Source organism: Lontra canadensis, unplaced genomic scaffold (assembly GCF_010015895.1).
Source record: "Lontra canadensis isolate GAN:19392208 unplaced genomic scaffold, GSC_riverotter_1.0 scaffold7, whole genome shotgun sequence".
Lineage (NCBI taxonomy): Eukaryota > Metazoa > Chordata > Mammalia > Carnivora > Mustelidae > Lontra > Lontra canadensis.
The window spans coordinates 25,956,429-25,980,290 of NW_022631001.1; the positions used below are offsets into that span (position 1 = coordinate 25,956,429).

At 45.1% G+C, this 23,862-nt stretch overlaps 1 protein-coding gene across 3 annotated transcripts in view; it reads left to right on the forward strand.

Annotated features, from left to right (window-relative positions):
• Positions 1-23,862, forward strand: part of CLPB (caseinolytic mitochondrial matrix peptidase chaperone subunit B) — a 138,226-nt gene that overhangs the window by 12,862 nt on the left and 101,502 nt on the right. For 2 of the 3 annotated variants that reach the window (XM_032853184.1, XM_032853185.1), the window contains exon 3: positions 15,690-15,776. In XM_032853184.1, coding sequence (XP_032709075.1) covers positions 15,690-15,776 — 87 coding nt within the window. Of the gene's footprint in view, positions 1-4,912; positions 4,970-15,689; positions 15,777-23,862 lie in introns of those variants that run through there. The other variant, XM_032853186.1, reaches the window with a different exon arrangement.

A 23,862-nucleotide genomic window follows, 5' to 3' on the forward strand; every position in this document is an offset into this window, starting at 1 on the left:
CAGAGAAAACCAAGTCCCTTTGGAAAGGCCCAGATCACATGCTGAAGCACCAGGTAAGCAGTTCTGCAGAGGTGTGTGACTGGGTCTCTGCTTACTTGCTCCCTGGTGATAGAAGGTAGTTGGGGAAGACTAGATTGGTAGCTTTTTCTGAACTTCATAGTTAGGTGAGTTGTGGAAGCAGACAGTCAGCTGCACAGAAGCCTAGGAGAGTCAGGTGGTTGGCCAGGTGCAGAAGCAGAGAAAAGCTAAGGCCTATGGGGGTGGCATGTAGGGAGGAGGGATGTCCCTGAAAGGGAGCCCAACCCTGGGATGGAGCCTTTAGTGTTGCCCTACTGCTTCTTGTCTGTGTGGCCTTGGTCCCTTAACTGTGAGTTATATAGATGGCAGAGCATTGCAGTTGTTCGTCACCATTCATGTGCTGGTTAATAAGTGCTTAATGAAAAATAAAAGCACTTATTGAATATCGCATAAGTGTTTTGTAAATGGTAAAGAGTTAGGCAAATGTTAATAGTTAATTGCAGTTACACTAAACCTATAAGCAGAGAACTGACCTCCTTTTGAAAAAAATAATATAAAAATGGGGAATTACCTCCTTTATTCATTCAACAAATAGTGTCTGCTATGTGCTAACACTTGGCTAGGCCCTGATGGATTGGTGGTAAGCCAAAAATACTTACACAGAGCTTAAAGCCTACTCAGATGTTGATTGTGCAAATATAAAATTACAGAAAGAGAGAGAGAAAGAAAAATTACAGCTGTGACAGGTGCTGCAAGGGAGGGTAAAGAGAATCCTAGAGCCCCTTCTGAATTTCTTCTAGTGAAGAAAAGCTTCCCAGAGGAAGCTTGAACTCTAGTGAGGAGTTAACCTAGGTGAAGAAGGGCAGAAGAGCTTTCCTGGCAGAAGGAACTTTGATTTGCAAAGACCCAGTGGAAGAAGGAGTGATGATAAGTGTGATGGACTAAAAAGGGCAGGGACTTGCAGCCGGGGGAGTGGGTGGGGGCTGCTAGATTAAGTGTTAGAGGACATAGTGAGGAGCTTTGTCTTCATTCTAACAGCAATGGTAACCGATTGGTGGTGCCAGCGGGGTAGTTGGGTTGACGTGATCAACAACCTTTCTGATGGCTGAGAAACATAAGGAGCCAGTCTGTTACCAGCCTGTGTGTGCCAGGATCTTCTTTGGCACTGATCCAGCCACCGAGGCAGGATAGGTCCCAAAACTGCAGTGCCCCAGGGTCCCGCAGCAGGGGCCTGCAGGCTCTGTCTCCCCAGCATTATTGCTGTGGCCCGAGTGCTGCTTCTTGAAAATCCCAGCTCAGTCATGACCATAACACAAATCCTATCAGCATAGCTAGAACCAGTTGGCTTTTTCCCAAGGGATTTTCCCGGAAACTGAGGGAGAGAAATCCAAGAACAATGAAAGTAGTCAAGCTAAATATGTCGCTGGGCTTACGATACTCACTTTTGCCTCTTGCCTCACAGTTCCTGCTATGTCCCTGCCCTGTTTGAAAGCTTTCTCAGAAAAACTCACTTTTTTTTTTTAATATCACTTGATTTTTGAGGCTCTTTTACTCTTAGTTCCTTCCCTTTCCTCCTTTTGATCAGAAGTCCCAGGTCCAGACTCCTAAGGCAGTAAGTGGTTCTCCCCTCTGACTCAGTCAGTGGGTCTGTCAGAGGCTCTCATATCACTGGCAGGAATCCCAGTGGTAAGGACTTTGGAGTCTGAGAAAGCAAGATTTGATTCCCAGCTGTGAGTCTGAGAAAACAAGGGTTGAATTCCAACTGTGTCATTTGTCAGCTCTGTGGCCTTGGGAAAGGTGCCTAACCTCTTCTGGCCTTAGATTCTTCCTCTGCAAAGTGAGATAATGATTGACCTACCTCACACCTTTGCTGTAAGTAGTAAATGAGAAAATTAAATGAGAGAAGCTGCTTAGTGCTATGCCTAGCACATACTGAATGCTCTGTATATAGTAAGTTTTGTTACTAAGTGTTGTTAATTACACTGCCCAGTAAATAAGGTAATGGATAGAATTTTCTGAATATTCAGTTGTTGCCCTGTACATGTTTCTTAAGCTTTTAGTGTGAGCATTCAGAAACCTTCCAGACTAACAAAGCCAAGGTAAATAAATAGTAAGTGGGGCAAAAAACTACACAGGCTATCATGCTTAGTTTTACTCCTTTTTTTTTTTTTAAGAACTTAACATATATTGAGAATTTTATTTACTTTTTATGGGATATTACTTTTTAATAGCATAATTTTTTGTGCATATAATTTATATATATATTGGTTTGTACTATAAAATATTACAAAGTAATACTTTAATAATACTGTTAAATATTACTGATAGTAGCTGATGTTTATTGAATACCTTTTTTGAGGCAGGTATTATGTGAGTCTCTAATCACTAAATCCTCACAACTGTGCAACTAATAATAGCCCCATTTCACAGATGATGAAACAGGAATGAGGATTACTTGAGTAATTTCCAAAGTCGTCCACTTGGAAGTGGCATACCGCTTCATTGTACAGATGAGGAGCCTGAGGCAGAGAGAGGTTTGCTGTGGTCACAGTTTCCTCAGCACTCTTCCAGGGTCCCTTTTTCTGTTCAGGAAGTGTTTTTTAGCTAGAGGGAGAACCACTTGTGTCTGCCTTTTTGGGAATCTACAAGGCTCCTGAAGAATTTTCTGTCCTTCCCTCTGCTCTTTACCAACACCCTTCCCCCTGCCCCTCACTGCCCTGTACTCCTACCAGGCAAGTCTGGCCTTGCCCTCCATCCCAAGAACCCTATTCCAGTCAGACATGGCTTCTCACTGTCCCAAACATGCAGCTTACTCCTACCTGGAAGCCTTTGTGGTGCTTTCAGCTCCACCAGTCCTTCTCTCTAGGATCTCTAATTCGTGCTTCATCGCCCACCTCAACCCCTTCCTCTTCTAGAAAGCTCTCCCTCACTGGTAATAATAGCTGTCGTTTATTAAATATCCACTCTGTCTGAGGCAGAGTACTAGATACTCTATATGTATTGTTTTCCTTTCTTGCTACAGTATTGCAGAACAGATGGTGTTATATCCATTTTCCAGATGAGAAAACTTGAGGCTTAAATTTCGCACTACCTCACAGCTAATAAATAGTGGAGCTGAGATTTAAGCTGAGACCCAAAGTGTGTGCTTTTCTCAGTTCAGTTCACTACTTGTTCTAGCCCGCGGTGAGCTTTCATATCACATTCCCATGGCCTTAAAGTCTGCACCATACAGTATCACGTAGGGTTTTAGCCTCCTTGCCTCTCATGCTCATGTCTCCTCACCTAGGCTGTGCTGTCACAGCAAGGTGGATGGCACCTCCTCCTGGCTCCACACAAGGCTGGCTGGGCACTCCAAGGCACATAGTACAGATAGAGTCCGGCTGGCTGATTGATGGGTCGAATGAAACCCTGTTTATTTTCCAGAGGCTGCCCAGCAGGAGGGTACAGCAGCTGGCCAGGCTGGCTGGGCTCCGGGCCCTCCATTCATGTGGATGGGAGGCCCAGGAAGGCTGCCTAAGAATCCTCTCTGAGGTTGAGCCGAGGCTTCCATCTCAATGCCCTTTTGTTTGGGGGGATAGCACCAAGGCCTCCCATGAAGTCTGTGTGTTTGACCAGCTTTTACAGTTGGATAGTGAGCAGGGACAGGGTGTAAAGCACAAACAATTGGGGGAGGCCTCTGAATTCCCAGGGGTTCATAGTCCAGCAGGCAGGCCAGGATCCTTTCCAAGGCAGGTGACATTTAGTTACAGCCCCTGCATGGGTAGACAGGATCCAAGGCACTTTGGTTTCTGGCCTCACTTACTCTTCAGTATTCAGGTCCCTGTTTAGCTTTTCTTACCAACCCCCCACCCCACCACCACCAAAAAAGGTTTTTGCTGGGAAACATCCAGCCCTCAGTTGAACTTCTCTAGGTATGAAGCCCTCTCTGCCTCCTGAAGAATAAGCAGACTCTGATTGAATAACCATTCATTCATTCATTCTTTTCTTTTCTTTTCTTTTTTTTTTTTTTGAGATATAATTCATATACCATAAAATTCACCCCTTTAAAGAGTACAGTGTTTTTTGGTACATTTACAAAATTATGTGACAATCACCACTATCTCATTCTAGAATATTTTCATCAATCCCTCACCCCAAAAAAGACCCTAGTCTCATTAGCAGTCAATCCCTGTTCTACCTTCCCACCAGACCTTAGAAACTACTAATCTACATTCTGTCTCCATGGATTTGCCTATCTGGACATTTCATATAAATGAAATCAGACAGTGTGGTCTTTTGTGGCTGGTTTTTTTCACTTATCATTATGTTTTCTTGATTCATCCATGTTGTAGCACATATCAGTACTTCGTTCCTTTTTGTGGCTGAATAATATTCCATGTATAGATATATCACATTTTATTTATTCTTTCCTCAGTTGATGGACATTTGTGTTTTTACTTTTTGACTAATGTGAGTAGTTTTGCTCTGAACATTCATGTATAAATTTTTGTGTGAATGTTTGTTTTCATATCTATTGGGAAGATTTCTAGGAATGGAACTGTTGGGTCATATGGTAACTCTATGTTTAACATTTTAAGGAGCTACCAGACTGTTTTCCGAAGTGGCTGTACCATTTTACCTTCTTACCAGCAATAAATGAGCATTCTGATTTCTCCAGTCTTTGTCAATACTTTTTATTTTCTGTCTTTTTTATTATCACTATCCTAGTATGTGTGAAGTGATATCCCACTGTAGTTTTGATTTGCATTTCCCTGATGGCTAATGATCCATCCACCGGGCATCTTTTCATGTACTTACTGGCCATTTGTATATATTCTTTGGCATTTATTTATTCTTTTTTTTCTTGGCATTTATTCTTAAGGTCCTTATAAGCCTTATGCCCTATTTGGCATTGAGGAGGAGCATAAACATGTATCATGATGACCTTTGCCTTTCAAGAACTTGCAGTCTGGTAAGAGAATTATAATTAGTACGTAAGACAAGTTAAGGCTTCATAGACAAGGTGGTGTTTATTCTGGGCCTAGAGATAGGTTGTATTTGGATACAAGACTTTCTGGACATTTGGAGTAATGTAAGCAATGGCACTTTGTAATTAGAAAAACATTTTATCTTATAGTGCTTTCTGAAGTGGTATGTGTAAAAGTACTGGCCTTGCACTTGACATGTAGTGGGCTGTCATTATGCATTAGCTTCCTCTGCAGCTGCCCCTTTTAGCCCCTGCTCTGTCCTCTACGACTACACAGCTTCCTTTTCCTGTTTCAGACATTTAAATATTAGGAGACAGAACCCCAAGCTAAATAAGCCTTGGTTCCCTAAACTGTGCTTTCAAGTCTTCTCCCCATCCTATCATTTCCTAATGAAATGGCCCCCAGATTTTGGTGCCATTTCTGAATTGTGGCATGACCACAGTTGTGAGGAGCAGGGCAGTTATCCCCTTTGTTACATATTTTACGCTTCTATTAATATGGCCTGAATTTGCACTAGGTTTTTTGGCAGCTGCATGGCACTCCTAGATTCTGTTAAGCTTGCAGTCAGCCCATTCTGCTGAGAACCAGGCCTTCCTGTGCTTCTACAACCTTTTGATTGGTTTTGTTTGCCAAGTTTGTTTTAACCTAAAGGCAAGAGCACTTTAATGCATCGTATTGGTGTTTGAGTATAAAAGTTGTGGAGCTTGTGCAGAGACTACCATGAGGAAGAAGAAGGATGGATTGGCCTGTCTCATCTTGAGTCTAGGAGAAGAGGATTTCTTCTAGGAGAGAAGGGTCTAGAAAGCAGAACTAAATAGAGTATCTTCATCCCTCAGATCCTTCCTTTCTACTTAAGTCTCTTCCTTCTTTATCATTTTTTGTCATTGATTAGTCCCTTCAGATTCCTGTGGTGTGCTGGCCCCAGCTTAAATGTGGGAAAGAAGGATGAAAAAATGGGATATGTGCCCTGAAGACAGTGTGGTTCAGCAGAGAGAGCATGGGTCCCAGTCCCAAGCTGCCACTTACTGGCCAGTCACCTTTTTTTTTTTTTTTTAAGATTTTTTATTTTATTTGACAGACAGAGATCACAAGTAGGCAGAGAGGCAGGCAGAGAGAGAGAGGGAAGCAGGCTCCCTGCTGAGCAGAGAGCCCGATGCGGGGCTCGATCCCAGGACCCTGGGATCATGACCTGAGCCGAAGGCAGAGACTTTTAACCCACTGAGCCACCCAGGTGCCCCTAGGAGGCCAGGTATTTTGCATAGTCGTCTTTAACTGAAAGCTCATGCGGTTCTGGACCTTGGCAATGGTGGTTCAAGTGCCAGCCCTGTTTGGGAAGTCTGAGCCACTTCTGTGTCTCACTGCCATAGCACACATGACAAGCTTTCTGGAAACCCAGCCGGCTGCCCAGCTGCCCTCCGTAGCAGCCTAGAGTCCTGCTTCGGTGCCAGTAGGTGGCGCCCATGGCCCTTCCCCACACTTCAGCTGCCTAGACAGGGCTTTCCTTCTTGTCACCAAGTTGCCAGGGCAGCTGGGGACAGAGCATATAGCCCTGGGCAGTGGTACCCAGACAAGGGTGCCCTGGGCCTCTCCCTCCCCTTTCTAGCCTTGTATTGTTGCTTTTCATGTTTTATTGCATTCCAGCCCCGGGACACACTGCTTGGGGAAACAGAGATTTCCTCAGGAGGACCGTAGGAGGTCATTAGGGGAATTGGGTTTCTGCCTGTCATTTCTGGCACTACTCATGCCTCTGCCTCCAGAAAGTTGTCCCTGTGGTTCTGTTGCTCTGACCTACACTTGCATGGTACCTTCTCCAGGGTCCTCCCTTATATTTTAGTTGTTTGTCAGATGTGGAGCTGAACAGTGAGTGCCTTGAAGGCAAGGACACTGGAACTTATCCTGCTCAGAATCCTATAATAACTACAATCTCATGAAAAGTTTGTGGAATGAGTGGGTGAATAATAGAAGATAGGTTCCTTAAAAAATCGTTATCCAAACTGAAGGACATTTTACAAACAAACTAGCCTTACTCTACAGCAGTGTTAGAATTATGGAAATCAAAGAAAGCCTGAGCAACTATTCTAGGTGAAAGGAAACTGAAGACACATGCAATGTCTGATTCTAACATTGGTCCTGGCTTATATCTGTTTTACAGGGAAAATTGCTATAAAGGATATTATTGGGGTAGTTGGCAAAATTTGAATATTAGATAAAAATATTTTATCATTGTTAAGTGTCCCAAATTTGATCATTGTTGGTTGGTGGTTATGTAAGAGATTAGCCTCATCCTAGGAAATATGTGCTGAAGTATTTAGGAGTAAAGGGTCATAATGTTTGAAACTAACTCTCACATGGTCCAGGAAAAAATAGAGAAAAGGAGTGGTTAAGCACAAGAGGCAAATGTAACAAGAATCTGAATGAAGGACAGAGGCTGAGGTTTTTTGTGCTATTTTTATAACTGCACTGTACGCTTGACATCATTTTAAAATAAAGTTTAAAAAAATAATCTCTGCACTTTCATGTGTGTCAAGTTCCTGCTAGAAACTATGAGAGATGGGATGAAGAATGGTCACCCAGCATTGGACTTCATTCTGTTCAATCCAGCAATATTCAGTGAGGGTCTGATACAGCTCCTCTGCTGTGTACTTATGAACAAGTAGAACACTTGTGGTAATGACAGTTAACTTTTAGAAAATATAAGTGCTTGACATATGCTATTTCTTTTGGTCAAGCTCAGCACCTTTTTTAGGTAGGTCTGATAGGCTGATAAGGTTAGGTGACTGAGGTTCAGAGAGGTCAACATAACCTGCCACAGTCAGTCTGGAAGAGAAAGATACAGGCTTATATCCAAATTAGTGTAGTTGAAGGCTGATGCTTTGTGAACCTCCATGTTTGTATGTATATAGAAGAAAGGACAGGACTGATTGATCTTTTCAGATCATCCTTTACATCTAGGAATTAAAAACCTATATAATAGGAAATAACTAGTTATGAAGCTTGCAGGCTGCATAAATGCCTGTTGTTCTCCTCCCTCACTGCTCATCAGCTTCCCTTTGGAGCAGTTCTGGTATGGCATTGCTGGAGTGGGCTATCTCCCTAGTAAGAAGAGCACCTCCAGAGCTTCCTAGAGGATGGGTCCCAAGAGGGGCCTTGAAGGAGAATGCTTAGTTCAAGTAGCAAATGTAGAAGATGCCAGAGAGGCCTTGTGTTTGTGGGGTTAGAGCACTAGGAGCCTGCCTGAAGTCCGCTGGCCCGAGCTGGGCTCTGAGAGCAGCCTCCTTCCTCCCTTGCCCTGCCCCTCTCAGCCCTGGTTGACTGGGTAGATAAGGCGCAGATGGAGGCTGTGCGTGTGGATTCTAGCCCCAGGCGCCTTGCTTCTGCTCAGACAGCCTGGCCTGGTGCTGTTATTACTGTAAACAGGACCTTCTGCGAGGCTCCAGCCAGAGCCCTGTTGCCCAGATAGTGATCATGATTTAGTCTGCATGGCTCACTGCTTCCAGGCCTCTGATGCAGGTGGGCCAGGGCTCCCTACCCTGGAGCCCCCACCCCAGCTGCAGCTGAGAGCCAGTTAATGCAAAGGATCCGGAAATCAGTTGGAACAATGCACGATTGAAGTTCAGTGGCCGCTTTGTATTGATTGGTCATAAAGAAAGAGGAAGAAAAATCAAGTGGTACCTCCCTCCCCTGAGTGGAGGAGCTGGTTAGCCAGAATAACTCAAAACTGCCCATAATCTCTTTCTGGGACTCTCCCTCCTACAGACAGCAGCCGGGGGACTTGTCTTTTCTTTGGAAGTCTTGTTAATGCCTGTATCTGTTAGGAATCCACTTCTCAAATTTTGATGTTATATGTATTTAGAATCCCGAGATTTCAGGACTGGGAGGGACTTAAGAAATCATTTGTTCTGTTATTTTACCACAGAGAAAGGGGAGGCGCAGAGAGACAGATCTGGATCACACAGCTAGTTACTGAGAGAGCTGTGACTAGAATCCATGACCTCCAGCTCCAGGCCTGCATCTTAAGTGTTCCTAGCCCTGAGCCTGAGAAGCTACACCCACACTTTCCCACATATACACAGGAGCCCAAGTTCTTTGAAAAAGACAGGCCCACCAGTACAGAACAGGTAACTTCCAACATAAGACTGAGGTATATTGGTGAGTGTGTAGGGACGTGCTGTAGACATGTACTCATTCAGCCCACGTGTGGCGGTGGTGCCAGGGCAGGGAGTGAGGAGTCTGGAGGGCCACACTCACTGGGTGGGTGGGGGACACAAGGAAACTGCTAAGTGTTGATACAGGTTAGCACAGGCTTCTTGCAGAAAGAAAGGGGAAGGTTTTTTCCCCCTAAGAAAGTTTTGCTTAAAAAAGCAATAGTATATTCACTGCTACAAATAAATAAATAAATAAAATTTAAAAGAATGCAGAAGCACTCACAGCAGGAAGGGAAAGTTTGACCCTCTCATGCTCTTTTCCATTAATTGTTTTGTGTTTGGTCCCCAGCCTTCAGAACCCTCCTGGATCCCTGATCACAGCAGCTTTGCCCCCCGCCCCCCAACCCCTGCCGTGATGTGTTAGTCTCCTATGCAAATCTCAGGTCTTGGGCTAGGGTACCCTTATTCTACCACTGCCCTTGCCTCGGGATTTGAGACTGTTTATTTATCAATCCACAGCAAATTTTGAGCACATATGGTCCAAGTTCTGTGTACACCTTTCACACATATCCTCCTTTACTATTCCTTCCTTAAAATGGGGTAGGTACTAACTGGAAATAATAATAGCACAGGCTCTTCTGTTTGTCCAGTCCTTTATTGCATGGCTAGCATTTTTCTATATTTTGTCTCATTGTTTCTTCATGGTACTCCCGTGTGACCTATAGGGTAGGGCTGCTGGGGTCCTCTCCATTTTTAACAGATGTGGAAACAGGCTCAGAGAGCATGAGCTGTCACTCAGATGAAGGGACCAAGTGAAATTCAGAGAGGCTAGGTCATTCATTCATCCATTCCTGCCCACCCAGTAAGTGCCGGAGCCTGCATGTGGACCAAATCCATCCTGCTTCTTCCCCTGGCCCCCACTACTGCCTGAGATCTGTGCAAGAGCTGGGCTTCTACTCCAGACTGCTAGTGTGACCTCCTTGTCCACTGCCCTGGACCACCCCCAGTGAGTGTCACCCACTACTGCCCTGCCAGGCAGAAGACCTAGTTCATTAGGGAAGGGTCTTCCACAAGTCTGCAGGGAGCCCAGAAAGGCCTGCAGTGCCCAGCCCCCGGACACAGGCTGCTCTGCCCTGAGTGGCAACCCGCATTAAGCATTCCACTCATCATCTCAGGGATGATGGAATCCTAACCTTTTCGGAGACACCATGCTCTGTCACAAGCATTGCTCTTTTTAAAAGAGATTAATTCACTTGCCGAATTTTGTCTGTTGGTGAAAATCACAGGGGAGAGCAGGGGTGGCTTTCTCAGGCCTCAGAGGCCCTTTCAGCCACTCTCAGCAGGCAGCCACCCGCAAGCCCAGCTGGCCACTACTTTGAAATGACTGCCCACTGGGCATTCACTTGCAAAGCAACAAAATGAAATGGAGGAGACCTGTGTGTGTGAAATGCTGACTTTGAGGGCTGCTCTGTACAGAAGGGAGGTGGGGGAGGGGCCCCACCCAGCTCTGAAGGAGGCAAAGTTGTAGTTGGCTTTGCTTATGGTGCTTTGTTGTGTTGGTTCTGGTCCTCCCTCCTCCCTTGATTTGACAAGTGCCGCCACTCTATGGAGTGCTACCGTGTGGTTACCGTGTGGTGTCACTTTTAATCCTTACAACACCTTGCACAGTAGAGATTAATATCCCCCATGTCCCAGCTAGTAAGCGACAGAGCCAGAATCTGAACCCCAGCCCTTGGACTCCAGGGTCATTGCTTTTTCCATTACACCGGAGGCCCAGGAGGCTGCAAAGAACTACGCTCAGTCAGGATGCTGGGCAGGGCTCAACCCTGCAGTGTCGCCGAAGAGCACTGAGATTTGCCTCCTAGAAGTGAACGCTTCAGGTGGGTGGTACCCTTTCCCTCAGGTTTCTGTGCCCTCTCTTGAAGCCTGCGTGGACCCATGGGGAGGCTGAAGCTCAGGATGAGATTCCTTTCCCAGTGTGTTAGAGGAGGCGGCGGCAGCCCTGACTAGAGCCCCGGGTGCCTGCCTGTTCTGTGCTCCTTCAGCTCTGGTCATTGGCAGGATTGCAAGTTTGGAGAAGCCCTTTTTCCCAGCAGTCCTCCTGTTAAAAGAAAATCCTGCGTTGTATGGAAAAGGAAAATCCCAAAGTGCTAATTGGCGTGTAACAAGTAGCTCAAAATTGTTGCTAATCAGAGCAGCAAGCCAAGACAATAACGTGAGATTCCTTTAGACCTATGGGGCTTGCAGTCAGTAGGAAGCTGGCAACTGCCCAGTGTTGGTAGGGAGAGCAGTACACAGGAACATCCCTGTCCTGCTGGCGGGAAGGTAGATGGAGCAGCTGTCCTGGAGAGGACCCTGGCACAGTGGCATCAAACCAAGTAACTGAAACCCAGGGATCCCACTGCAAATGTACGCCCCAGAGAAACCCGTCCAAGAGGGCACACGTAAGACATTCTTTGAGCATCACTTTTGGTGGTTGGGACATGGAGGCTTGCTGAGTGGGTATCAGCAGAGAGGGAAAAATCTGGTTGATGCGCCATGGAGAACTATATAGCAATTCCTAAAAATTGAATTATTGTATACCTAGCAGTATGAGTTTATCTTAAAATGCAATTTCTTGTGAAAAGAGGTAATAAACAGAAATGCATATGTGTATATGTGTATAAAAAGAAAAAACCCTGCTTGGTTCAGGTTCTGGAAAGCAAGAACCTCTGTCTTGTGTCCTCCTCAGGAGCTAGCATGCAGCTGGGCACAAAGTAGGTGTGTACACATGTTTGTTGAATAGATGAATAGAGGAGAGCCTGGAGCCAGGCTGGCTGAATTATCCAGGTCATCCTGTGTGACCCTGTCTCAGAATCCCTGGGTATTGGCCAACCTGCTGCTGCCAGCTTCAGACTAGAACATGTTGGTCCATCGAGGCAGGGGGGAAGTAGGGTAAGCTGTCAGGCAGAAGTCACCCTGTACTGAACTCCGGCTATACTCCAGATACTGAGCTGGGATCTCAGCAAAGTAGAGATTAGTGTCCCTATTTGATAGGTAAGAAAACTGAGACTCAGAGAATTGATTTGCCCAGGATTATCTACTGGATGAGAATTTAAATCCAGGTCTAGGTTATTCCAAAGTCCTTTATTCATCCTTTTCATTACACTATACTTGGCCCTCAAGGGACATCTCCACCCCTTCTTCCGTCCTGCTTCCAGAGCAGAGCTGCTTCCAGAACTCTCAGGATCCAGGCAGGGGAACATGGGTCCCTGACCCACTGGAGACAGGAAGGATTCTTACTGCACTGAGTTTCTCCTGGCTGTGTCCTGCTTTCTCATTTCCCTTCTCTGGCTCCTCTTCTTTGGTCTCCTATTACAGCAGCCCCCAAACTGTCTTCTTGTCCCCGCTTTCTACTCTCTTCCCTTTCAGACTCAGCTTGCTTAAGCTATCAGGTTAATTTTATAATTTCCTTTGCCCAAAACCTTCGGTGACAACCCCTCTGCCTGTGGTGAGAGTCTAAGGAACGCTGCAGAGGTTTCTTCTCTGTTGCCAGCTTTAGTTGATTAATGATGGCTGATTCGAACGAGTGTTGAGGAGAATTCTGAGGCTTTTTCAAAGGCTCCACAGGACAGAGCTGCCAGGAGGGAGTCAGGATTCTGACTTCAGTGCAGGAGTGCAGGAGAATAGCATGTATGCCAGGCATTTGTCAACCCTTTAGACTAGGTTTTTAACCTAAGATCTGTTACTGATTTCTTAAAGAGCTGTGAACTTGTGGACATTGTAAAAAGAAAGGAGGAAGGAAGGAAAGAAGGAAAATAAAAAAGGAAAAATTCTTCTATGGGTATGTGTGTTCCTATGAACTTTTCTGGAGAGAGTCATCAGCTTAAAGCCTGTGGCTCAAAAAGGTTTATGCCCACCACCTTGGTAGCTTGGCTTTAGAGGTCCTGTTGTAGGCCCTGCATACCTTGGCAGCTGCCTGTTTCTCTGCTGTGAGCTGTCACCTGGATGGATCTGCCTGAATCCCATCTATATCTCTGAATCTGCCTTCCCATTGCTTCCCTGCTTCTGTCTTGTTACTTTTGTCTGAACCGGCATGCACTTCCTCCCTTGCCTCTAAATTGTTCTTGCTTGTTCTTCAAGGCACACTTCGTGTCTTTTTCTTCAGAAACCTCTTTGTTTTGCCTTAGCTGGTCTTCATTTTCCAGCCTTCTGGACTGAGGACCAGAGAAATGAGGCCATCTGATCAGAATCACAGGATCAGAACTCCAGGCTCTAAGCTTTCCGACCCATGCGCTTTGCACAACACCTGCTAAACCAGGGAAGGTTTTGTAAATTAAGGAGGTTTTGTACAAAAAGAGGTTTTTTGTGGGGTTGGTTTTTTTTTTTTTTTTTTTTTTTGTCTCATAGGGCTCTTAGTCACTTTAATATTCTTGTGCATAGAAAATTGTTTCTGGGGGTGCCTGGGTGGCTCAGTCATTTAGCGTCTGCCTTTGGCTTGGGTCATGATCCCAGGGTCCTGGGATTGAGCCCTGCATCAGGCTCCCTGCTTGGCAGGAAGCCTGCTTCTCCCTCTCCCACTCCTCCTACATGTGTTCCCTCTCTCACTGTGTCTCTGTCAAATAAATAAATAAAATCTTAAAAAAAGAAAAAAAGTTGTTTCTGCAAAAAGAAGCATAACTGTGTGTGAAAAAGAAGCCTAGGAGTTTCACTAGAAAAAATCCTCCAAATTAGAGGGGAGAGATGAGGGTGTCCTGATCTCCTCTCTTGACAACCCTCCCTCACATTTTGGGCCCAGTCATGCTGCCTTCTTCTCTGGGTGAGAGGCTTTACTTCTGCCTGATATACTCTTTCCCCTCCCTTGACCCCATTTGACTGGCTAGCTCTCTGGCATGACCTCCTCAGGGAGGACTTCTGGCTCACTGAGCCTGGGTTAGGTTCCCTGGGTGTGCACCTGGACCCTGCGCTCCCCCATTCACAGAGCTCCTCCCATGCATGCTTATGGCTTGCTGGCCAGTCTCTCCCTGCACTCTGACAGTGCCTGTTCCCTCCTTGCGTCAGCACAGGCCAGGTGAATCCTACATGCTCTGGCTCTTCCTCCCAAGCCTTCATCACCTGCTTGCTTCAACCCACACTGAGCTTTTATTTGTCTTGGTCCAGATGAGCAGTTACTGCACATTGTGACACAAAAATGGAGCTAGGACTCAACCCCGCCTCCAGACTTTCTGCTGGTGCCTTTCATTTGGAACCCACTGAAGAGTCAGTGGCCTCCCACTTCCCCAAACACCCTCCACTATTCCTCATAAGCAGATCCTGCGTTGTTGGTGAATCGCTCTTGGCTTTTGGTCTTGCACTCTCCTGGCCTCCTGTGGCACTTCTGGTGGGAAACTACACCCTCCAGGCTTTGATTTCCTACTATCCTTAGTCTCCCCCCATTCACCCTTCCTGACTCCAGCTAAATCATTTGCTCCTTAGGGCAGACCCCCTGTCTTCTCATCTCCACCCAGAATCTAGCACAGGACCAAACACATACCATGACTGGCTAAAGTCAGTTGAGTCTCTTATCTTCCACGATCCATAGAGCGAGGCTGAGTCTGGGGAAAGGGCGGTGAGGTGACAGGGATTCTGGCTATAGAGGCATTATCTACCTGAACTTCAATCACTGATTGCCCCTTAGCTGGCTTTGTGACCTTCAGCGAGACATTTCACCTCACTGAGCCTGTCACCTCATCCATGAAAAGAGGTTAACATCAATTCCTTAAGCTTGTGTGAAGAGTAAATGAGAGCATGTGTGTCAAGTTCTGAAGGCACTTCCTGCTTACAGTAGATGTTCAGTAAGAGTTGGTTCTGTTTATTCCCCTTCTCTATGTTCACCCCCACATTGTAGGGCCCTCTGTTCCCAGAACCCAGAATTTAGGATTTTAGTGATATATTTAAAGCCTTGTTTTTGTTAGTTTATCGAGCAACGCTTGAATTCCTACCATGTGCTAGGCACTGACCTAGAGAATCAAATAGGCTCATGTGGATTTTCCTAGAAACCTAATCCAGCATTTCTAATACTCTTCCCATCTGTCCTTGGGTTCAAGATTTTCAGTTTCCAAACAGCCACCATACAGAGAAACCTGAGGATGTGATCCTTTTGTAAACTGGTAACTACCTAGATAACCAGTGTCATTGGGCATGCAGTGCTGAACATAGGGAAATTCTAAGGATGGAAAAGAGATCTGTGGACTGGATGAGCCAAGGAAGCCTTCACAGGAGGGAGTTCTCAAGCATGATTGAACCCCATAGCGTGCTAGTAGGATGTGAATGGGCGAAGAATCAGGGAAAGAGCATTCTGGACCAAGGGAGTGGGAGTGTCGGGTTATTAAAGAAGGGAAGGCACATTATTTCCTCAGAAGGCTGAGAAGATAACAGCAGGGGGTCAGACTCATTCAAGCCATAGGAACTGGGGTGGGTACTTAGTACTGTGACTATTTCCAGATTCACCCAGCCTCCCTGTTTTTTGACGATTTCACTTCTTCCACTCCTACTTCCGCGATAAGCCATTTACTAAAAATATTCCTCTGTCTCTTTCTAGGCTCTTGTCGGAAGGTGCAGATGTTAATGCAAGGCACAGACTCGGCTGGACGGCACTCATGGTGGCAGCCATCAGCCGAAACGACAGGTGAGAAATCTTCTTCCACACAGGGCTCCCTTAACCATGATCCTTGCAGACCACATTCCAGACCCCTTTCCCACCCTTGCTTTTCTCCTTGCTGTCTTCCCCAGAGTCAGGGTGATGGACTGAGCTGAAGGTCAGGTCTACACCTGGTGTAATGAAAGTATAGGAGATGGGGAAAAGGCAGAGATAGCCTTGGATCCTGGCTTCATCTTTCATTTGCTTTGTGACCTTAGGTGAGTCGTTTGCATTATTGAAGCCATGAAATGTTTGCAAGGCTGTGTTAAGTGGCTGAAGGTCACATGTGAGTTCTGTTCATGTTTTCATTATCTACCATCTGTCCATGTGGAGGAATCTAGTCACTGTCCCCAGCGAGGGCTCCACTGGGCTATTTCTTTGGAGATTCTGAAGGAAACTAGGGAAGGGGGTACCCCCTCCCTCCCATTAGAAGCCCTGCTCTTTTCCTGCGCACTTCCCCATTCCCTCTGAGAAGCTATTTTGTAAAGGTTGAAATAGTCCCCTATGTATAGAGTGTTATATCCAGTTCTCACAACTGCCACAATTTGCCAGAATTCTCATTTTGCAGCTGAGAGAATTGAACCCCAGTAAGGTAAGATGATTTGTCTGAGGTCACACAGACAAGAATTAGAATTTGGTCTGGCTGCCTGCAAAATTTGTGTTTTACTTTACCTCACTGCTGCCTCCCACTGCCAGATCCAGGATCCTACTTCTCCTTCCCAGTTTTTAGCAGTAGTTATGCAAAAGAGTTGATTAAATAAGAGCAAAAAGAAATACTTTCAAAGAAAGCAGACTGGGCACTTTAGTAGCAGCCATGGAAATTGATAGTTTGAAGTGCCCAGTTTTAATTTTTCCTTTAAGCTGATCATTAAGGCTTTTGTCTGCCACTACTGGCCTCCTTTGGAAGGATCATAAATGTCGAAACCGATGAAACAGGGACTTTTTAATATAGAGGTGGCACTGCCTTAGACAGGCTGAGAGACTTAGCTGTATTGGAGATAGGACTCTCTTCTCTGTTCCTCTGTCCTGAACCTATTCTCAGCATTCCATTTCCTTATTTGCCTCATAAGCTCCAAGCACTTGAAAGGAAACTTGGTGTAAATAGGCTTTGCAGTTGAGAGGTTTGGAATCCCGTCCTGGTTCTGACCCTTAGTTGAATTTCAGAATTCTGTGGGGCCCCCTCTTTCTCCACCTGAAATCAGTTATTTTCACAAGCATTTGGTAAATATCTACTCTGAGCCAGACTCTGTGCTAATCACTGGAGAATCAGAGACCTTGGAACTCAGGGTCCAATATGGAAAGGAAAGGCAGGTAGAGACACAGAGTCTAGCATGACCCATGATGTCAGAGCCATATGGACAGGATATTATCAGAGCAGAAGGTGTGAGGGGACTGACTCTGGCAGCAGGGTGGATTCCTGCTGTATTTTTGTGAGAGCCCAGTGAGGTAGTGTATGTGTCACCTGTTGCAATGTTGAGTTGTTATTCTCTTTTGTCCACATTAGTCCTGTCTACACACAAGCGTGCGTTTATTCTGCCACTGATACTCCACCCACCACCACCTCCACCCCACCCACCAGTTTTCTTTTCCAGCTTTTGGGGGGGTCTCCATCCACAAGAGATAGCAAGCAGGTGACGGAGGAAGGGAAGGGAGTGTGTGGCCCTTCTAGGTGTAGTATTTCCACCACTGAGACAGATGAGGAAATAACACTATACTTAAAGAGTATTGTCAGTCAGTGTGCAGATAGCTGGTAGATGTGCTCTGGGGACACTTTTCTCTAATTCTAATGACTTGTTACCTTAACTGATTGCCCTGTCTTTATCCAGTGCCATTAGCAATTCAGTGATGCTTGTTGAGCAAAGTGAGAGTGTTGGCTGGTATTTACTTGTTTGGGTTCTTAGGACTAATTATTGGTGGTTTTTTTTTTTTTTTTTTTAAGATTTTATTTTTTGGTTGAGAGAGAGCACAAACAGGGGGAGCAGCAGAGGGAGAGAGAGAAGCAGGCTTCCCACCAGATAGGGAGCCTGATGCGGGGCTTGATCCCAGGACCCCAGGATCATGACCCGAGCCGAAGGCAGTTGCTCAGCTGACTGAGCCACCCAGGCGCCCCAATTATTGGTGTTTTAAACATGCATTTTGTGTCCTCCTCTTCCTTCCAGTGATTTTTATTAAAAGTGGCATACCTTTTAGTTTAATTTATTCATATCACAATATTTTGGGGGGACCTACTGTTTTCCAGGCACTATTCTTGATAGACAAAGATGCCTACCCTCATAGACCTTATGTCTATACTGGTGGTGGTCCCTAGATAGGAACAGATAGTAAATGATAGCAGAATACATAAATAAAATATATACCGTATTGGAAGGTAAGAAATGCTATTGAAAGAGGAAAAATAGAACCTGATAAAAAGGAATGCCAGGAGTACCTTGGTCAGGGTAAGTAGGCCTCATTGTAAAGGTGCCACGGGAATGGTCTTAAAAGATGATCATGTCCATAGCAGTACAGTCTGCCAATAAGTTTCTCCTTATTAGAAGTGTACTGATCCTCATTTCATCAGTTACCAAGACCTTCTGGAATCATATTGGCCAGGCCCGAAATGCCACCATTTCAGTTGGACTTGGATGAAGGGGGGATAGAGGGGTGCAGCACCCCTTGCTTCAAGGCTGAAAGCAGAGAACCTTCACCTCTGTTAGATGTCAGCCCACAGCCTCAAGGAAGAGGTCTTAAGAGGATCCAGTCATTTCACCCTCAACTGCCTTTAGTGAGTGCCTGCTTCATGCCTATGTCCTAAGGGATATAGCACAATAATCTCTATCCTTAAGGAGACAAACATCTTGTGAACTGTTATTTATATATGTATTTTTAAACTTAATTTTGAATAGTAAAGACAGTACTATTTTATTTAATTTTTTAAAAAATACAGTACTGTTGAACAAAATTTTAAAAGTGTGTATGGGAACTTAATTTATAATTTATTCTCTCCTTTTATTTCCAAAAAGGGCTTGCAGTGACTCAAATTAAAATACAAATATAAATGTACACAGGAGAGTTAAAACTGGATCAGGATCAGAAATCATATTGGTAAAAGGAAAGATAATTCTATCAGGATTGAACCAGAGATTTTCTTTTCTGAAAATAGCTTTATTGTTTTTGTAAAAATAATATAGAGAAGAAAGTAGCAGTCAACTGAATTCCCTCTATCTAGAAATTAAGCAGTGTGTGTGTGTGATTTCACATAAATGGGACCATGCTATACTCACTGTAAGTCAGGTAATTAGTGGAATTTTTCACTTTAGATTGAAGCTTCCTAATGAGCAGGGCAAAAATAGGGATACAGAGGATCTGGCTCTTCAGGGAAAAAAAATTCTGTTCTCACACCCCTATGTATTATCATTTTATGTATCCAGCAGACATTTTTTAAAACTATACTGTGTCCGGTGCTGATGTGCTAGGCTCTGAGGGGATTCAGATAATAAGCAGCACAACCTTTGCCTTAAGAAGCTTCCTTGGGGGGCGCCTGGGTGGCTCAGTGGGTTAAAGCCTCTGCCTTCAGCTCAGGTCATGATCCCCGGGTCCTGGGATCGAGCCCCACATCGGGCTCTCTGCTCCGAGGAAAGCCTGCTTTCTCCTTGCTCTGTCTGCTTGTGATCTCTGTCTGTCAAATAAATAAATAAAATATTTAAAAAAAAAAAAAAAAGCTTCCTTGGACTGCCGACATCAAGGACTTGAGTAATGTGATGGCCATTGTCTTCAGTAGCCATTCTGCCAAAGATTTACCAACATTCTACTAGGATGATCCTTTTGCCAGCCCTAGTAACAGCTTGGGTGTAGTAGTGACTTCAGGGGCAGTTGCTGGGGGCTGACCCCTTTTCCATAGTGAGGCCTCCGTAAGCCTCATGCCACAGGCACTTGTTTCACTGGAGTCTGGGGGCCTCATTCTGTGTTGCACTTTGACCCCGCCCAGCTAAAGGCTGAGCCACAGGGTCCCAGTATGATCACTGTGACTTAGCATAGCCTTCACCAGCTCGTGCAAATATACCCAGCCTGCAGCTAAATTCAATTAGTTTTCTTTAAGAAGGGAAAGAAATCCAATTTTACCAAACACGGACAGACGGTGGAAGGCACTTTGATGTTACAACCTCTCAGTGATGCTTTGCTTAGTCACAAGTTCATAAGCAAGAAGGCTTAATTACTTGGGAAAACACAGGATTAAAACTGGACACAATGGCTGAGTATCCGCTCTTAGGCGACTTGATTCGAACCCATGTACCCAGTTCGTGTGTGGTGCAAACTTTGATGTGTGCTATGACAAGCTGAAAGTCATGACCCCCTCAGGGAAGCTCCTTCACATGGCATTTGCAGGATGTGTAGGCGGAGAGGCAGGGCCTGCCAGGCCTGTTTGCTCAACTTTGATGTCCAAGCAGCCACAGGCCCCTCTGTTTGCTCTTTTACTGAAGGATGGATTGGGAGCCTCCTACCTTTCCCAGTGGACAATGGCCAGCAATGGAGTGTGACGACTGTTGACCATTCCAGGAGCCTGGTGGACCAGAACAGGGCTTTTGGGAGCCCAGAGCCTGGGGGGCCAAAAGCTGTTTATAAGACAGCCATTTCTCCAGATGTAGCTTTCCTTAAAGTCTAATGCTGGTTGGGTGCTTATAGCGGAGGTAAAAATAGCCTCATGAGTTTTAACAGGTATCAGCTATTGTTTGACTGTCCATCCAGTGGCACTAAGGTTTTTATAAACTGAAGGTTGAAGTCTGTCCTGTTCCCTTCATCAGTGTGTATATGCAGGGGATAGCGGTTTGGCAGAAAAATGGTATGATTTAGATCCTTATAATTTTTAATTCTTCAAAAAAGAAACTCAAAACAGACATCTGATAAAGGAATGTTATCTGGAAGATATAAAGAACTCTTATAAATCAACAGTAAAAAGACAACCCAGTTCTTAAAAAATGGGCAAAAATTTGAGCAGACATTAACCAGAGAAGAGATGGATGGCAGATAAGCACGTGAAAAGATAACTCAGCATTAGTCATTTAGAATGGCTAAAATTTAGAAAATCTGACAATACCAAGTGCTGACAGGGTTGCAGAACAATTGCCGTCGTTGCTAATTAGGAATGCATTATGCTGTGGCCACTTTGGAAAACACTTTGGCAGTTTCTCATGAAGGTAAAACATATATTTACCATGCAACCCAACAATACTAGCTCCTGTATTAACTTTGTCCATGAGACATAACAACATACATCTTCAAAAAGACCTGTATGCAGACATTTATAGTAGCTTTGTTCATAATCGCCAAAAACTGGAAATCACCCAAATATCCCTCAGCTGGTAAATAGTCAAATTGTGGTACATCCATACAGTGGACCACTACCCAGCAATTAAAAAAAAAAACTATTCAGAGGCGTCTGGGTGGCTCACTTGGTTAAGCGACTGCCTTCACTCAGGTCATGATCTCAGGGTCTTGGGATCAAGCCCCACATCAGGCTCCCTGCTCCAGGGAAGCTTGCTTCTCCCTCTCCCTCTGCCTGCTGTTCCCCCTGCTTGTGCTCTCTCTTTCTGTTACATAAATATAAAATCTTTAAAACCAAACCAAACCATTCACACATGCGGCAAAAGGGATGAATCTTTTTTTTTTTTTAAAGAGAGAGTGCATGCACATGACTGGGGGAGAGGGGGAGAGAGAGAGAATCATAAGCAGGCTCCACGATCAGTGCAAAGCCCAACAAAGGGCTCAATCTCACAACCCTGAGATCATGACCTAAGCTGAAATCAAGAGTTGTACACTTAACTTACTGAGCCACCTAGCTTAAAAGCCTTATGCTAAGCTAAAGCCAGTCACAAAAAACTACCTATGGTATAACTCCATTTATATGACAGTCTGGAAAAGGCAGTACTGTAGCGACAGAAATCAGCTTAGTTTAGTGGCTGCTAGGATTTAGGAGTAGGAGGAAGGGCCCAGAGGAACTTTCGGAGGGATGAAAATATTCAAAGTCTTGACTGTGGTGGTGATATACAATGAAAACTCATCAAATTGTACGTCTTAAAAGGATGAATTTTACTATGAGTAAATGATACCTCAGTAAATTTACTTAAAAAAAAACTTTTTAAAAAGCTATCATCCGTGTCTCATTTTCATTATTAATTGTCACCTATGGCATACTAAAAATTCACATTTGTAGTGTCAAAATGAATTTGTATGGTTCATCGTCAGCTGGAATGTTTAGACTTCCTCTGGTTGATGGTATTTCATATTAGAGTACCATATACTCGGTTGGTAGAGAATAAAGATTTGTGATATCTCATGATATGTGATGTCATGAAACATAATTACTGACAAATAATGATAAATTCACTTACAAGTGATACACAGTGAGCTTTTATAAATGCATAGCATATCGTACGATCCTTAATATTAAGGAAAAAGGGTATAGGACTGAGAGTTTGCCTGCCATCCCACATCATCCTCCGACTCCTTGTCCCTGCATTGCCATGCAGGGAGACCACCTAAACAGTGTGGCTGTTGTGGTGCTTCAGGAGCTACAGATCCTGAAAGAGTGGAGTGGTGGGGGGAGATTTGGATTTGAGTCCACTTTGGTTTGCTGGTTGCTTTGGAAGCCCCTGCCTCAGAGAAGGTGAGGCCATGAGGCAGAGCTTCAGCAAAACTGTTTGAAATTCCCCACAAGAGTCTCCCTCCCTCCTCTGCCTTTTCTCCTGGAGTGCATTTCATCAGCATCGGAAGGACTGCTTCCCGGCACTGCCTTCCCTGCTTGGCTGGGGTCCCTGAAGAGCTGATCTAATGAGCGGCTAACACGCATTTGCCAAGGCCTTCCTGGATGTGGTACCTGGGCTTTGTTAATTTTAAAATGCCGCCATCCTTGGCTGAAGACCATTTAATTTCCTCTCGTAGCACTCATTTATTTTTAGCATTTGCTTATTTTCCCTCCACCTTACTAAGGGGATGGGTGGGTGGGCATTAAACCCTGTGTTTGATAAACCAGCAGCCTCAACCAGACTTCTGTCCTGCAGAAGAGGCTGTGCAGGCCTTTCTTTGTGGGCCAGCAGCTGCATAGGTGTTCTTACAGTGATAATGCTCTTGCAGCTGGGCCTGGGGCAGCTTCCCTTCAAGGCTCTCCTTCCTTGCTGGCTGGCTGGAGGCAGAGCAAGTACAGCACCCCTGCACCCGTGCTTCAGTGCAGGTCCTTAAGGGACCTAACTATGTAGAACTCTACCCTGACTTAAAGGCCTACAGCCTCTTTCTAGGGTGCCCAGCTTGTTCTTGGCCTGGCTGCTTGTTGCAGAGGGGTGCTTCCTTTGGCCCAAAGAGGCTGGGCTTTGCACTGGCCAATCCTCTGACTATATTGGTATCACGGCTATGGTTGTGACTGGGGGCTTCTGCGTGCCAGGCCCATGTCCATCACTTCCAGTGTTGGCTCTGATCCTCCCTGCAATCCTAATAGGGAAGGATCATTATCCCTGTTTTTTTTTTTTTTTTTAAGATTTTATTTATTTATTTGACAGACAGAGATCACAAGTAGGCAGAGAGGCAGGCAGAGAGAGAGAGGAGAAAGCAGGCTCCCTGCTGAGCAGAGAGCCCGATGTGGGGCTTGATCCCAGGACCCTGGGATCATGGCCTGAGCTGAAGGCAGAGGCTTTAACCCACTGAGCCACCCAGGCGCCCCTCATTATCCCTGTTTTACAGCTAGGAAAAATGAAGTTCAGATATGCCCATGGTTGTCTAATAAGTGAAAGAGGAAGATAGGATTTGAAGCCAGATCTCTTTGAACCACAAATTCTCATTCTTTCCACTGGATATACTGCCTGTAGAGGGAAGGGGTGGGGAGCAAGGTCATGGGATGGACTAAGAGGTACCAGGACATGAGTCAAATCAGCTCAGTCTAGGTTTCTTGATGACCCACTGGTGTCAAGATATGCTGGATTTTTGAGAAGTCTAAAAACAGAGCACTCTTTGTCTCAAAAAGCTGATAGTCAGGGAGTACTTGGCTGGCTCAGTTGGTAGGGCATATAACTCTTGACTTTGGGATTGCAAGTTTGAGCCCCGCGTT